We start from the raw sequence: 14,721 nt of genomic DNA, 5'->3' as shown, positions 1-14,721 counted from the left end.
ACAGCAAGGTGCTCTTTTGGCTTTCAGTAGCCTATGAACTAGTATATAAAATCTTACTTCAAATTTCTGAGCCTTTGCTGTTGTAGGTATGTATTATTATGCATTTGTATGTAGAAAAGCCCCACCTATTTAATATATTGAATGTGATGTACTCAGGAGAGCCCCACTGATCCCTTAAAGGCCTAGTATCTCTGTGGCAAGCAGACTCAAAGTGGTCTTTGCAGATCTTCCTTGATGTTATATGTATAAGAAATGTGGCATAAAGGTAAGCATGTACTTCTGGGAGGTACTGGATTACCTAGCTGGCTGGAGGCTGAATGTGGACAAACACTTGATCTGTCTGGTTTACAATTGGGACAGCATCATTTTGAGTCATACCAGTTTTCAAAGAACCTATTATACAAGCATGAGCAGGAAGAAGACACTTCTAAATATAGCTGTTACTTTTTCCATTTAAAAATGACCATCTTTTCCAGAGTGCAGTGGTATGTTTGAACTGCTAATGAGATTTTGTTAACTGACTAGCACATGGGATGTAAAGGAATAGCCATCTGAATGAGGAAATATCGTAGGGTAAACTAATATATAGGAACATCAGTTCTCCCATTCACATCCCACAGAAGCAAACCCACAGACATTAGAAGTGCTGGTTCTCAGTAAAAAAAATTTCAGGAAAATAAACTATTTCATGTATTTCTCAGAAATTATGGTGTGAAAATAATAGGCATGATGCTGTATTCTGTAAAGAAAAGGAGAAGTCCTCACCTTATATTTAAAATAAGACTTTCATTAAAACAAAACAAAACCACCTCAAACTTAGGAAAAATTATATTTTTCTAATAAAATAAATGTAATAAAAATTTGAAATATTCCACAGTTGAGTTTTATGCTTTTTACTTAAAATTGAATGTTATATACATAGTCCAAGATACATAATCCCACAGAATTATGTTGAAATAGTCAAAAGGTACACAGAAGTGGCAATTACTTTGGATATAGCTTCTTCAAATTCTCTGAACTTCCTTTGTAATAATTTTTTTGGGTGTACATTTAAATTTGTAATATTGTATTATGGCATTGCAATAGTATAATTGAGAGAAATCTTTAATTTACACAATCAGAAATCTTCTGATAGTAAAGGGGTTTTTTTTAATGAATCCCTAGAAGATTTTTCCTGCCCACTATTTTCTGGCATGCCGTGCTTGATGCTTTGTATGTTTTTCTTCAGTCAGAATATAAATAGCCCTTATCATTCCTTCTCAGGCATACTGGTGGAGGGAACTGCAGTTGCTTTGAATTGCTAAGGCTATATTTTTACTTTGGTCTAGTTAAATCTCATCACCATTCATGTAGCTACTCTTATGTACAGAAAACTGTTGTTAACCTTTATGGAAATATTGTGAAGGTCACTTCTTCCATGAATTTAGGGACAATGTCATGCAAACCTGTCTCTGTTCCTACTGGTCTCAAAGGTAGAAGTGACAATAATTTCAGTGGGAAAGGAAAACCAGGTGGTGTTTGTTGGTCTGCATGGGACTGGATATTAGAGTTTGACTTTGGTTCCTCACTCCTGAGGCTTGCAGAGGCTTGCTAAATTTGGGAGGGATGGACAGATTAGATATTTAAGTTGGCAAAGGAAGATGGCAACAGTCATGTTCAGTATGACAACATTTGAACTCCCTTCATTTCCTAAGCAACCTTTGTTTGCCTGTGTTTCTTTTGCCTTCAGCTTACATTAAATGTCAAATACTTTGAGATCTCAATGTTCATCCTGCAGTAGGGTTATGTGGGTATGCCCAAAGCCTCTGAAACATGCCTAGTCTTGACAGCATGCTTTTTTTTTCCTTTGATCCAAAAAGACTGAAGTTTTTCTGACACCTCACCTTGACCTGCTCCTTACATTTGTCCACTGTAAGCTTCCACCTCTTCTGCCTCTGAGTTGAGATTAATTACAAGAAACTCAAAAAACTTCAAGCACCATCCTGTTCATAGTTAAGAGTCTGTAATGTTAACTGTTCATCCCAGGAGAACAGTACTATAAGATAACTGCCATAGTATTGGACTCTCTTGGTTGTTAATCACCTGAACATTTTAAATTTATCAGATTACAGGCATTTTTAAGGCCCATCTGGTTTTAGTGGTCCATCTTGGTGTGACTCCACCATGGATCTAGTACAAATCTAAAACCCACCCTACTTCTCAGATTCATCTTTCTCCAGCTTTGCATACTAAGGTGTGATTTCTGGGAATAGTAATGGAAGATATTTAAAGAAAATCAGGCTGAAGAAGGAGGCTTGGAAAGGAAGGAGTCAGTCTGAGCAATAATATTAGCCTGCATTTACCTTGTGCAGCTGGGAAACAATGTTCTTACTTGCACAGTGAATAGATGTGCAATGCAGTTGTCCCAAACGAAGTGCAGTAAAATTTACAAATATTTTTCTCTTGTATCATAATACCACTTTTTCTGATGCTAATGACTTCAATTCATACCAGTTTCCTGAACTTGGCTAAGTGCTGCATATAAACTTTGCCCAGAGGGCCACTAGGAGAATAAACACAGTTTAAAAGTTCAACTTCATGTTGTTTAGGCAAACAAAAACTTAATTTCAGCAGGAAGTGTCTAGTACTGTGTAATACGAAGGAGACAGGTTCACAGAGTCTTGCATCTTCCAGAGCAATTGACATTTGGGTTAAAGCTGAGCATTCAGTTAAAGGTTTGGAAGGAGGAGTGGGAGTAGGAAATGAAGAAAGGAATTCTGAATGTGTTAAATTTGGCATAGGAGGGAGAGTTTAACATGGAAAGGGGTTTGTGTTTGTAATTTTAAACATATCTGTAATGTTATGCTGCTGGGAGGAGTCATTTGCTTTTGTCCTGTCTGAAAGCCAAGTGTGAACATATAAAGAGACTGTCTAGTGCAGTGTATCTATCCAAGAACGTATATGAGTTTGCTGTTTAAATACAATCTGGATGCATATCCTTTCAAAGTATTTATAATATTGCATCTTTCCAATTCAGGGGTAGCAAATTCTGAACCTGTTCTGCCTCTTTACTTGTATTGGAAAAAAATGGGGCTTAAGAAAGGACTGCAGTACTGTTCTGTGAAACTCTCAAGTTAGGCTGCGGTGTTTTGTTTATCAGATTAAGTGCTTCTTTCTTACTGAGTGGCATTGTGTTTCTGAGCCTTGTGTCTTCACAAAATGAAGTGTATAGTCCCTGATATCTTTGGACTTGTAGGTTCAGACCTTTTCCGTGGACCACATGAATTCTTCTGTTTTACCTACACAGTAGTATTCATAATACTTTGTGTATTTATTCACAATTGTTGGGTTTTTTTGTAGGTATTGGTACCTCTGGTTCTGCTACAACAATTTCTGATGGAGTTAACCAGACGGGGCCAGGAACCACTGAGTGCACTTGTGAACTTCGGGGTGACATATCTAGAAGACTATTCTGCAGACTATATCATTCAGCAAGGAGGATGGGTAAGAAGACAATGTTTAATTTTCATACTTTGTTCCAAGCTTATTTCTAAGTGTGATACTAGTCCTAATAGGAGTGAAAGCTAAGAGGTAAGCAGATGAGAGAAGGAATGCCCCAGGAGAAGCAGAAAAAAGCAGGAAGTCTTGACCATATAGTTGGAAAGGGATCTTGGGCAGTCATCTATTTAACCTCTCTGCCCCAAGGCAGAACTGACTTTTTACCCATTCATTTCTGATGTTGACATTAAAGATCTATGTGATTGGACTCAATAAGCAGTCCAGTTCTTTGCATGGTCTGGTTTGTGGATTTCCATTGAAATTGAAGAGGTCCTCAGATGTCAAATAACAACTAGTTTTCATACACTGTGTGTTAAAATGCTAATTTGTTGCTGTATGGTGAGCTTTTGTGTGTATGTTCTTTCTTGTTAATATACATACAGATTTGCATTTCGAAGCAAACACCCATAATGTGTTACTGTGCCTGAGAGGCTCATCTTTTTAATATTATCTTCATACTCTGTTGACTGCTGGAAATGGTATATGGTGTTTTTTCCTCTAAAATTTCAGAGGGCTTTTTAGCAGATAAGTAATTGGGGAGCACTTCATACAGAAATGTCAGTAGGTACTAATCTGTTTTTATAATAAGCGGATAAAATAGCTAATTCATACTGGATTTGATAGTTATATAGGAACATGGATAGAATGAGCAATCCAGATTTCTTTTTTCTGCATTTCCTTGTGGAAATCTTCAATTCGTGGTGATCAATGCTCATGAGTCATGGCATGCTGAAAAAGTTTCATTTAAAAATGCATCACAGAGGCAGCTCACAACTGATGAGCTGGGTCTTGAAGGCTGAGCTTTAGATTACTAGGTTTGGGAAGGATGCCAGATTTGAAGGGAATTAATCTGGGATTAGTGAAATGGCTCCAGCAAGTTGATTTATTCTAAAAAGTAAAGCTGTTCAGGAAAACCCAGTGATTAAAAAGTGCTAGTGGGAAAAAATCTCATTCAGACAGCTTCTCATTTTTCAGGACTTTACCTGAAGTTTCTTTTAAGAGTAGTTTGTTCCAGAATTCATGCATGTCTGCACCTTCCTATATCCTTTCCTTTCCTGGCAATCGTGGATAACAGTTTTCAAAGCTCTTGGGAGGGATTGTTTGTCTTTAATGGACAGAAACACTAACAGCATGCAGCCAAATGACCTCAGGTCATTTGATAAACGCACTTGCATTTCAAAGTATTTTCATCACAGGGAAGGTCCTTACTTGCAGCTTTAAGACAGATGAATGTTAGTGCTATTTTGCTTTTCTGCTTGTTTTTTTTTAACCTCCAAGAAGGCTGTGGTCTGTTCTCTAGCCCCTATTTGAGGCCTGCTATAAACAAACTTAATACAGTGCAAAGCCTCTGAAAACAAGCAGTTTTCCAGCATGGCCTCCAAGGGAGGGGGCTGTGCTTTGTGTTTGTGTGACTGTGCATGTATGTACAGATCTGGGTAGTCGGTGTTTAATGGGCTACGAGCTTGTCTGTATACATCCAGTCAGGCATAAAATCAGACTGACATAAGCGGTACAGCAAACAAGCCAGAGCTATTTTTGAAACAGCAGAAGAGGCGAGGAAAGAGACAAGGTGATGAAAATCCTTTCCAGCTGAATTAATGTAGCTGCACTAACCCTTTGTGAGTTGCTCTGGGATTGGGGACCCACTGGTCTTGTGGCTTTATGTGGAGGAAGGGGATATATGGTTTTTTGTTTGTTTGTTTGTTTGTTTTTCTTGTAAGAAAAATGTTCGTTTTTACTTAGTAGCATGCTTCTGGGTTTGTTCTGATTCTGTGGGATGCTCTTCTGGGGATGGTAGTGCTGGGAACAGGGCATGGGGTAAAGGTGGGAGAGTTTGTGTTTCTGAGAAGGGCCGGGGAAGAGCTGCCTGGCAGGCTGTTCGACATCACGAAAGTGGTTTGAATTTTTTAAGATAAGCATCTGCCACAGGGGCTCTGTGTGCCAGATCAAATTGTCAGTAGTACTTTGCTAGAGCCATAAGGACAATGTATAAACCTAGGAGTCTCCAGTGAATTATGTTGCTGTAACAGTAAGAGGTTCGATTTTTGTGTTATTCTGGAGCAGTGTGAAGGTGGGTCTTTTCTGCAGCTGCTACAAGCTTACTTAAAAGTGAGAAGATACCAGAACAGCCTGTCTGTTTTTTCATGCATCAGGAGCAGAGGAGAGCCTCACAGCAGTCAGCTTTTCAGGAGCAGACCTGAAAAATTCTGTGCTGTCTCTGGTGCTGTCTTTTCCCTTGGCACCATGTAATTTGGGATCTTCCTCAGTTTTTCGATTGAAGTCAGCCTTTGCCAGGAGGGAAGTAGCCAGTCAAAGGTAGGGGGTTAGCTGAGCCTTTCCTATGCCCCATGGATCTGTGGAGTCAGAATTTTACAGAGCTGTGTCATCCAGTGGGACCACTTGCTGCATCATGCTGTGCAGCCACGGTGCAGCTGGAAGAGCTCCCGAGGTTCTGCCTGTGTGCAAGACTTCAAGTTGTTTTGTGGGCTTGGGAGGCTTATAAGTCCAGGAAAGCATCTGACTGAGGATGGACAACAGTTAAACAGAAGCAAAATTGCTAACTCAAGGAAATAAAGGTTGATAAATATGATAGCTATGCAGCAGATTTCATGTGTGGCTTGTGAGGAATGGGAAGCTTGGGATACTAGAGGGAGAGCCTCTGACATGCGAAGTTGCTTTTCAGTTTTTCATCCCAGTCCTGCAGAGATATGATGATGAAATAATGTGTTGAAACACAATGAGTGTTTCACTCCCATTCTCTCTTTAGGCACTAAAGTTGTAATTCACTTAACTTTTCATGGTAGGGTGGGATGTAATGGTTGGTTGGTTGGTGAGAGAATGGCTGGCATAATTTTATGTTCACGTGCATAAAATATTTTGATACTATGATTCTGGCTGTTGTGTATGCTGTTTTCTTTCCCCTTGGTCTGTTTTGATGCTTTAGGGTGAAAGTCTTCCAAGCAGGAATGTCTGCAGTGCACTGTGTATTGTGTGTGGATTTAGCTGGCAACAAAAACGTGAATGAAGAGATAAGATGACTACTCCATGTAGTTTACAGTCTCTTAGATTTGCAGGTAGATGCTGGCTGAGTTTGGGAGACTGTAGGAAAGCAAGGAAATCTTCCTTTATTCCGGACAGTCTCCCTCTTACACTAATTGCAGTGACAGATTTGGCTGCAGCCCTTATATTTAAGTTTTAGTATGATCTCTCTTTTGGAGCAAAAAAGCATGTCTGGCATTCCAAGTTCCCTAGACACATGTGGGGACACACATTTCTTCCTCCCGACTCTCTGTCTTGAACCAAATGGTCATACAGAGGTCTTGTTCCCTTGTCATCTCGAACCATCGCAAACCAATTCTCAGCCTGATTTAGGAGTAGCTTTGTTCTTCTCTTTCCCAGAAGCAGTGTTAGGTCCCAACACCTCACATGCAGTGTACATGCTCTCCCCTCCCCTTTCCTCCTCTCCCCTCCCCTTTCCTCCTCTCCCCTCCCCTTTCCTCCTCTCCCATCCACTCCCTTCTCCTCTCCCCTCCCTTCCCTCCTCCCACCTCCCCTCTCTTTTTGCCCTGACTTCTCCAGGGCTGAATGCTGCTGCATCAGAAGCAATTCTTGGTCTCCTAGAAAAGTGCACAGTAAGGCCAGTCAGTTGGTAAGGATTTTTTTCTTCTTTCTTTCCCACACCTCCTCCCAAATAATTTATTTCTTCTCGGGTTCTACAGATCCTGTTTTCCATGGTTAGATTTCATCTATGTTGAAATAGTCTGGGAATGTCTATAAGGAGGAAAAAGTATAGGATTACTTGGAAACTAGCTGCTTTATTTTTCTCTCAGATTCGCATTCATGTTACAAGCCCATCTGCTTTTCACTTGTTTGAAATAAGTGCATGCAATCAGTGTTTGTCAGTATTCAGTTAATAACCTTTCTTCTCTCAGTAAGAGGCTGGTATTTGTATTTGTGACCTGTAGCTGAAATTGTCTCTGCCTTCCCAGGGTTCTTGTCTCATAGTTATTTACCCATGTTGAAGAGAGTAAAAGTAAATTTGCTTGAAATATGCGTAGTGTTTACTGTTTCATATCTCAGCCTTCGAAGAGCTGTTCTCTGTTTCCAGTGTTTTTTCTTGGGCTTTTCTGTCGGTTTTGACATTTTCTTTTCTGTTCATGATTTAACAGATTCTAGTACATAGATTATTCACAATCTGGAGGAGAAAGAGTAGAGAGATGCTTGTCATCCTAGGGAAGTAAGGCAGTCAGTTTGTGCTACTGGAGATTAAAATCTCATTCTGCAGCAGTCCAGGTGTCTGCCTTGAGAATGACAATGCAGAAATAGAGAGATGTGCTCCACTGGAGTAGAGGTATGTTAAGTTTAATATAGTAGAGATACAAGAAAGGGCAATCTAATTAGAGAAGTCCTAGAAAGGAGTTTTCCTTTCAAAATAATTACACTTCTATCATGGACCACAGCAGTGAAACATCCACTTTTTTTTTTTGTGTGTGTGTGTGTGTCTGTAACTGCTTTGGTACAGTAATAGATTTTTTTATTTCTTAGGCAGTGTGGCTGAAGGAGAAGGAACTGAAATGATCAAGAAGCAACTAGATCTCCTTTCTTTTTCCCTTCCAACAATGTCAAATCAGTCTATCTGAAGAATTGGTCTCTAAATAACTAAATTTACTTCAATTTAAGCTGCTGAGACTGAAAGCTTAAAGGGTGTTGCTTTGGTGCTGACTCTCTGCAAGCAGTAGAGGTTATGTTGGAGGGCAGTGGAAGGAATAGGATCATTTCTGCAGGCTGTTCGAGCCAAACCATTCCGTGAAGGGGATGAGAGCAGTGGTTGTGATATCAGTGTGCTTTGATTTAGTTCACACGACTTTTTTTTTTTCCTTATTTTTTTCCCGTAGTAAAAAGTACAGTCCTGTTTGTGGACTCTGCTGTTTTTCTTGACTCCACCTATCTTGACAGCTTCACAAAGATGCTTCAATAAATGCCTGAGGGCTTTTTGTTAACTTTTTTTAAATAATGTACTGTTCTAGATCTGGGCGTTGTCAGCTGCCCCTTTTATAATCCTTTTCTCTGAAGGATTAGCAGTGAAACGCTGTCAGGTCTGACTTCATCGAGGGTCTAAAGAGGCATGGCATAGCTAAAGAGGCATGGCATAGCGGGCCTGCGGACAGAGGCACAGAGCAGATGGAATTGCAGCCTGGTCGGCGCAGGTGGGAGTGAAGCTGTCCCGATCCCAGCAGCTGTCTGTGAGGTGCAGCCTTCACCTGCTCAGCCCTTGGCCCTGACAGCACTTCACCAGCACACGACTGCTTTTCTATTACAGCTAGAAATCATACGACAAGCACATTCCCAGCTCTGGGGAAATTTGTTATTATGGGAAATTTGCTTATTTCCCCAGAGGGAGATCTCTTGGGATCCCTGGACACAGACTAGTTCATCACTTCCTCACTCCTTGCCTTGTGTTTTTCAGACACCAGATTTTAAATGTATTTGATGGGTTCCTTACTCATATTGTTGCTGTGACGCTGTTTGTGCAAAGAAAGTAATGGCTGAACTTCACCTCTCTCCGCTATAGCTTATGTTACAAGATGAAGTCAGTAAGAAGTCATACAAGATGGAGTCACCTAAGAAACTTTCTAGCTGTGTTGAGTGTTTTGAATTTTTTATCATGGTAAAGATTGCTCTCCTGGCACGCTCATGTTCTGCCAGCATTTCCTCTTGTACCTCAAGGCACTGTTTTTCTTGGGATTTTATGAGCCTATTTAGTTTCAGGGTGCAGGGATGATGGTGGTAAAATCAGGGAACATAGATTCCCCCCCCCCCAAGGTGGCACTCCTCTGACCTGTATACAGAATTTTTGCTTCTACTGGACAAAATCAGGATCTGGGGTGTATGGGCGGCTTGCCTGGCTGTATAGGGCTTTTTAGCATCTTTGGAGATGAGTTTTGTATGAGTTGCCTATCCATGTCATTCCTTTTATGAACAGACTTAACTCAGACTTAACCAGCCTATTTACACTTCTCTAAGATCTGAAGCAGTGAGACCAGTTGAGCTTTTCAGAACACTTAAATCAAAACTAAACCAAGCCCTAGAAGAATACACACAGCATCCACAGCAATTACACATAGTCGATTTGCATGTGTTTGGTGGTCTGAGCTTACAGGGCAGGGCTTTCAGAGTCTTCTCTAAGATGCAGTAAATGTTCTGTTGGACACCTTAATGGTGATCTCATTACATTCATTATCTAATAGCATCTCCATTACAGATTCAGTGTGTACCACTCTTCCTACTATTTTTGTAGGGAAAAAAAAAAAAGTTACTTTTATCTTTGAGACATTCAGAATTTTGATTTGAATACCTATTTTCACCATAAATCAGGCTGAAATTATTCTGGTAAATAAGGGTTGTTTTTTTCTTACGTGTAGTTAAAAGTTTTTGCTGCTAGTAAATCAGCTTATTTGTATACAATCAGTAACAGACCTATTAGAAAACTATGAAAAATAGTGTGATCATCATAAGAGTCAATTTCCAAGTCTTTTTTTTTCTCTGTGTTTACTGTCTCTAAATCATAATTGAAACTTGACAGGTGTTTTTAAGTAGCAATTTCCTGCTATATATTAAAGGTTGGTAGTGTTCTGAATCCACTGCTGAGTGATTTTTATCAAAGTTCAGATTACTGACACTGGCAGGAGTGCAGCTGAATCCAAACTGATGGTTCTACATATTAGAGGAGCTTTCAGATATTTTTTCATTATTTTGTTACCAATTTACAGTTGTCCAGTGTAGTTCATCCTGTAGCATAACAGCTGTAACCTATTCTGAGGGCTAGTTAAAGGTGCTGTCACTTGCAGAAGTTTTGTGAAAAATTTCAAGTCTAACCCCATAGGTTGAGGAGAGCTATTGACTTCTGGAGTTCCTTTTGGAGGTTTACAAATGCCACCTCGACAGAAATAAGTTGATCTTCTCCTCAAGACTGCATCACATGCTGTGGACCATCTCTGTTGCGTTCTAGCCAATAAGGGAACTATCCAGTTCCCCTTCTCATCATAATTTATGACAGCTCTTCTCTCAAGTGTCAGTGGTTGGGATCAGGAGTGGCAGGGTGCTGTGGTGAGGGACTTATTCTTGCTTCTCTAGACATACCTGACATGGTTCTGTATAGTAGATGAGGAAAAGCACTCAAGTTTGAAATCTCTCATCCCAAATTTGAAAAAGGAGAACTGTTCTGGTCTGGAGTAGTAGACTATTCATTTACAATAAACAAAGCAGATAAAGAAATGCTTACATACATTCTTATTTACCATTAAATCTAAAAGGTAGGGCTTATATAAGGCCTCGGGTTATTAAAAATCCTTCCACATGTTTCATCATGTCCTGAATTAATCTGTCTGTGAGAGCTTTGCTTCTAGGTCACATCTGTAGATGAAACAAGAGAACTGTCCTAAATGTCATGATGTTTTTATTGCAGCTGCTTTAAAAGAAAAAAAACAAACTACAAACCCAAACAACAAAAAAGTGCAAACCTGAACCAAATCAGCACAAAATCCTAGCTTTATCCTCTTGACTTTCTGAATTAACTCTTAATTCAGCTCAAGAAATATTAATCATGTATCCTAAATAATGCATATTACTGTCTGCCATTTCAGTTAAAACTTGGTAAGCTTTTAATGAAAAAGTACTGAAATTACCCATTCATACTCAGTGTTAGCTTTCCCTCAGGTTTCCCAACCTTGGGTGATCTGACTCTTCAAGCGTGGAGAGTTGTGTCCCCGAGGCACTGACATGGAAGTTAAATTGTCTGTAAAGACAGAAAGGAATCAGCCAGGCTTTATAAGTCTCTGATTTATAGGGATTCAGTGACTGATAAGTCTTTTGAGGTCAATCCAGTCTGTACAGCCTGAGAAAAGGAACAATAAAATGCTTGAGCCTCTTAGGCCCTCCCTTCGGCTGAAGGCAGGATGGATGTGTATAATGTTGGTACACTATCAATGAAGTATATGAAATGTAGAAGATTGCCCACATGCCCCATATTACCGTCCTTTCATTTCCATACCCTCTGCAAAGCAGTTTATCCTGCAGTTTACCCTCAGCATGTGCCCAGAACTTACCTGTGTTTTGTGAGAAAATTTGAGTGCTCAGCAAAGCATATGGTCTTTTAAAAATGCCTTGATAATGTGGGAATAACTAGAATAACAAATGCCTGATCCTTGTATGTCTGTGTTGCATCCCCATCTGTTTGTTAACCTGCTGAGGATCTAGCATTATGTCATACTGAGCTAAGATATTTTGCTGGGCCTGAGCAGCTACTAGTCCGTAGCAGCTCTGGTGGTACTTTGTCTATATTACTTGTTAATTTTTATCATGGTCAAATCATCTGTGGGTTCCCTTGAAAAAACAACTTGATTTTCCTGATGACAGGAAAAGGAAAAATTAGGAGTGGTGGATCAGGAATGGAGCAGATGTGGGAGCTGGAGGAATAAATGTTGAGGAGTATCAGGATGGCTTAAATTTCACTGCAGTCTCTGTACCCCATTGTCCCCCTTGACTACAGGTGTTTCCCTCCCTCCTCCCTACTGTGGGCTGCTGAGTCACTGCTCAGAGGCTCTTGGCTTTCACCACTGTGCGGTATATGACTTCAGGGGAATTTAGGCTGTCTGAATACAGCCCTAGTTGGTGCTTTTTTTAATTTATTACTGAAAAGAAGCTTGCTACAGTCGCCAGAGCACACAAGCCCATAGAAACATAGTGTGGTTTTGAAATATTTTTTTATATGCTTTATATTCAACCCGTCACAGCAGCATGGGTGCACCTCCAGTGGTATGTTAAAAGAGAAGAGCTGTTACCAGTTGTGTGTATCCATCCCTGTGCTTTTTGTAGCGTCAGATTACAGATGTAGTCTGGTGTGTTGTGATGTGCTGCGGGCAGGGAATAAATTGATACTGATTTGTGAAAGGGTAGAGCTGAGTGGAAAGGAGGATAATACAGAGGTTTGTGAAATTGCAGGTTTTACCCTTAGTTATTTTGTTGTTTAATTGCCATTATTCTGAGTCTCTATCGCCTGTGGAACTAAAAAATTTGCTATGATCATAGGTGTCTGATAGTAACTTACATTACAGTGAGAATATTTCCTGCTTCATCAACATCCAGAGAAAACCCTGATGATCAAAGGAGCAAATGCACAATCTTAGAGTGTGGCAGCAGGCTGCCTCTCCATGCTCAGTACAGAGTGGTGAAGACGAACCACAGTGACTGAGTCCCTGCTGTGCTGCTCTTGAGTTTCTGCTGGATCAGGACAGGCTGGCACTGTGTGTGGAGTCCTGGCCTCACACGCTGCACAGCAGCCTTGGCCCGCACTGCTGTGTTTGCTCTCTTTGGATCCACTAACCTCTGCCTTTACTTAAACTTCTTTGGCTCTTCTCCACTACCCTTACTTTGCAATGCTGGTTGCTTTCTCCTAAGTTGTAGAGCTGTTTTGTTTTAATGGCCCGAGCTGCACTTGAAAAAAAATTCATTCTAGTGAAACACAGCTTTCAAGAGGGTACTGGAATCTTGAATTCTCAATCACTGCTCACAGAACACAACTTGCTCTGGATTTGTTGGCATGTGTGTCGTGTCTGAACATTTTCCCAAATGTAATGCTTTATTAATTTTTATTGCCTTCTGAATCAAGACCCTGTGGAGATCCTTTAGGTGCTTAGTGAATGGCTTGATTGCCTTTAACCCTTCCTCTTGAGGAATTCTGTGTACTGTTTCTTTTTAGAGTTTCTGCATGCATGTTACTGAGCTGGATGATGCTTCCCATACCCAAGCAATTTAAAGGCGTTTTTGAAGAAAGAGTTTCTTTTGAAGTGTTCTGTGAGATTCCTTTATTCATGCACAAATATCTTCCAAAATTTCATGGGCTGAGAAAATGAGATTTAGATCCCACCACTGCCAGAATACATTACAAAATTTTGATGTTCCTAATGCTGTCCTGTACTACAGTCTCCACCACTGTACAGAATTCTCCAGGAATGGGTCCATCAGGTTTTAAAAAATGGCAAAGTGTTTTAGGGGACTGGGTAGAGAAATGTCACTTCCATACTCAACTCGGGCTCCACTGACCCCTTTTCACAAAGTTTACTGATACAGGAATAGTTTCCACTGGGAAAGATTGAAGTGTTACTGCCCTAAGCTGCGCAGATCTCTCAAGTCCTGGTTCACTGCTTTTGCCAGGCATCTGCTCTGCTCCTGCTTCTTTGCTCTCACTGCAGCTACTGCCAGTGACCAGCAGTGTTTGTGCTGTCTCTCCTGTGCCTGCCAACTTGCTTTTTGGTTTGGTTTTTGTGTGTGGAGGTCCTCCCCCCCTGCTAGGGAAGTGAGGAATTGCTGTGTGGCTGGTGGCTCTGCGAAGAGTACGCTGTGTTTGTGGAGAGTCTCAGCATCTTGTGCTTCCCTGAGAGAAAAGCATGTTGCTGCTGGCCCAGAGCTATGAGCTCTGCAGGTATGCCTAGTCAAAGTTAGAAACCGTTGACTTGAACTCCTTGTGTAGTAGGAATTAAGTGGTAATGTGTGGTTACAAAAGCTGAAATGCGTTTTCCTTCTGCTCTCTAAGCAGGGCACTGGTATTGATTTGGCTCTTTTGTCATCAGTGCGAACAGGTGCAGCTTCTGGCATCTCAGTGGGCCAAACTGGAAACTGGACACTGATCAGGATTAAAAGCAACTCAGCAAAATAAAGAATGTGTGTTTTTACCCTGGATCGGTTCCTGACTGTTGTGGTTTAAGCCCAGGGGGAAACTGAGCTCAACTCAGCCACACAGCTGCTCATTCAATCCTTCTCCCTCAGGGATGGGAAGGAGGAAATAAAACAAAAGGCAGTGAAATCAAGACAAGGACAGGGAAGGATGACTTGCCAGTTATGCTCATGGGCAAAAGATAGACTCAGTTGAGGAAAAAAAAGAACATCAATTTAATTTCAACACCACCACCAACAATTTACCAAACAGAGTAGGACAGTGAGAAATACAACTACATCCTAGAAACACCTTCCCCCCACCCCTCCCTTCTTCCTGGGCTCAGCCTTCCTGCTGATTTCTCTACCTCCTGCCCACCAGCAGCACAAGGGCACAGGGGATGGGGGTTGCAGTCAGTTCATCACCTGTTGTTTCTGCTGCTCCTTCTCCTCAGGGAGAGGACTCCTCACACT

At 40.8% G+C, this 14,721-nt stretch overlaps 1 protein-coding gene across 1 annotated transcript in view; it reads left to right on the top strand.

Moving 5' to 3' along the window:
- The window catches only part of BCL2L13 (BCL2 like 13), a 40,069-nt gene that overhangs the window by 15,693 nt on the left and 9,655 nt on the right, over positions 1 to 14,721 (top strand). Inside the window, exon 5 of the mRNA XM_026864599.1 lies at positions 3,340 to 3,483. Within this exon, the coding sequence (XP_026720400.1) occupies positions 3,340 to 3,483 (144 nt within the window). The remainder of the gene's footprint in view (positions 1 to 3,339; positions 3,484 to 14,721) is intronic.

The sequence above is a fragment of the Athene cunicularia genome (assembly GCF_003259725.1).
Source record: "Athene cunicularia isolate RWA chromosome 1 unlocalized genomic scaffold, athCun1 chr1_part2, whole genome shotgun sequence".
Classification (NCBI taxonomy): Eukaryota; Metazoa; Chordata; class Aves; order Strigiformes; family Strigidae; genus Athene; species Athene cunicularia.
The sequence above is the reverse complement of the archived record's forward strand: the minus strand, read 5'-3'. Positions and strand labels throughout refer to the sequence as shown.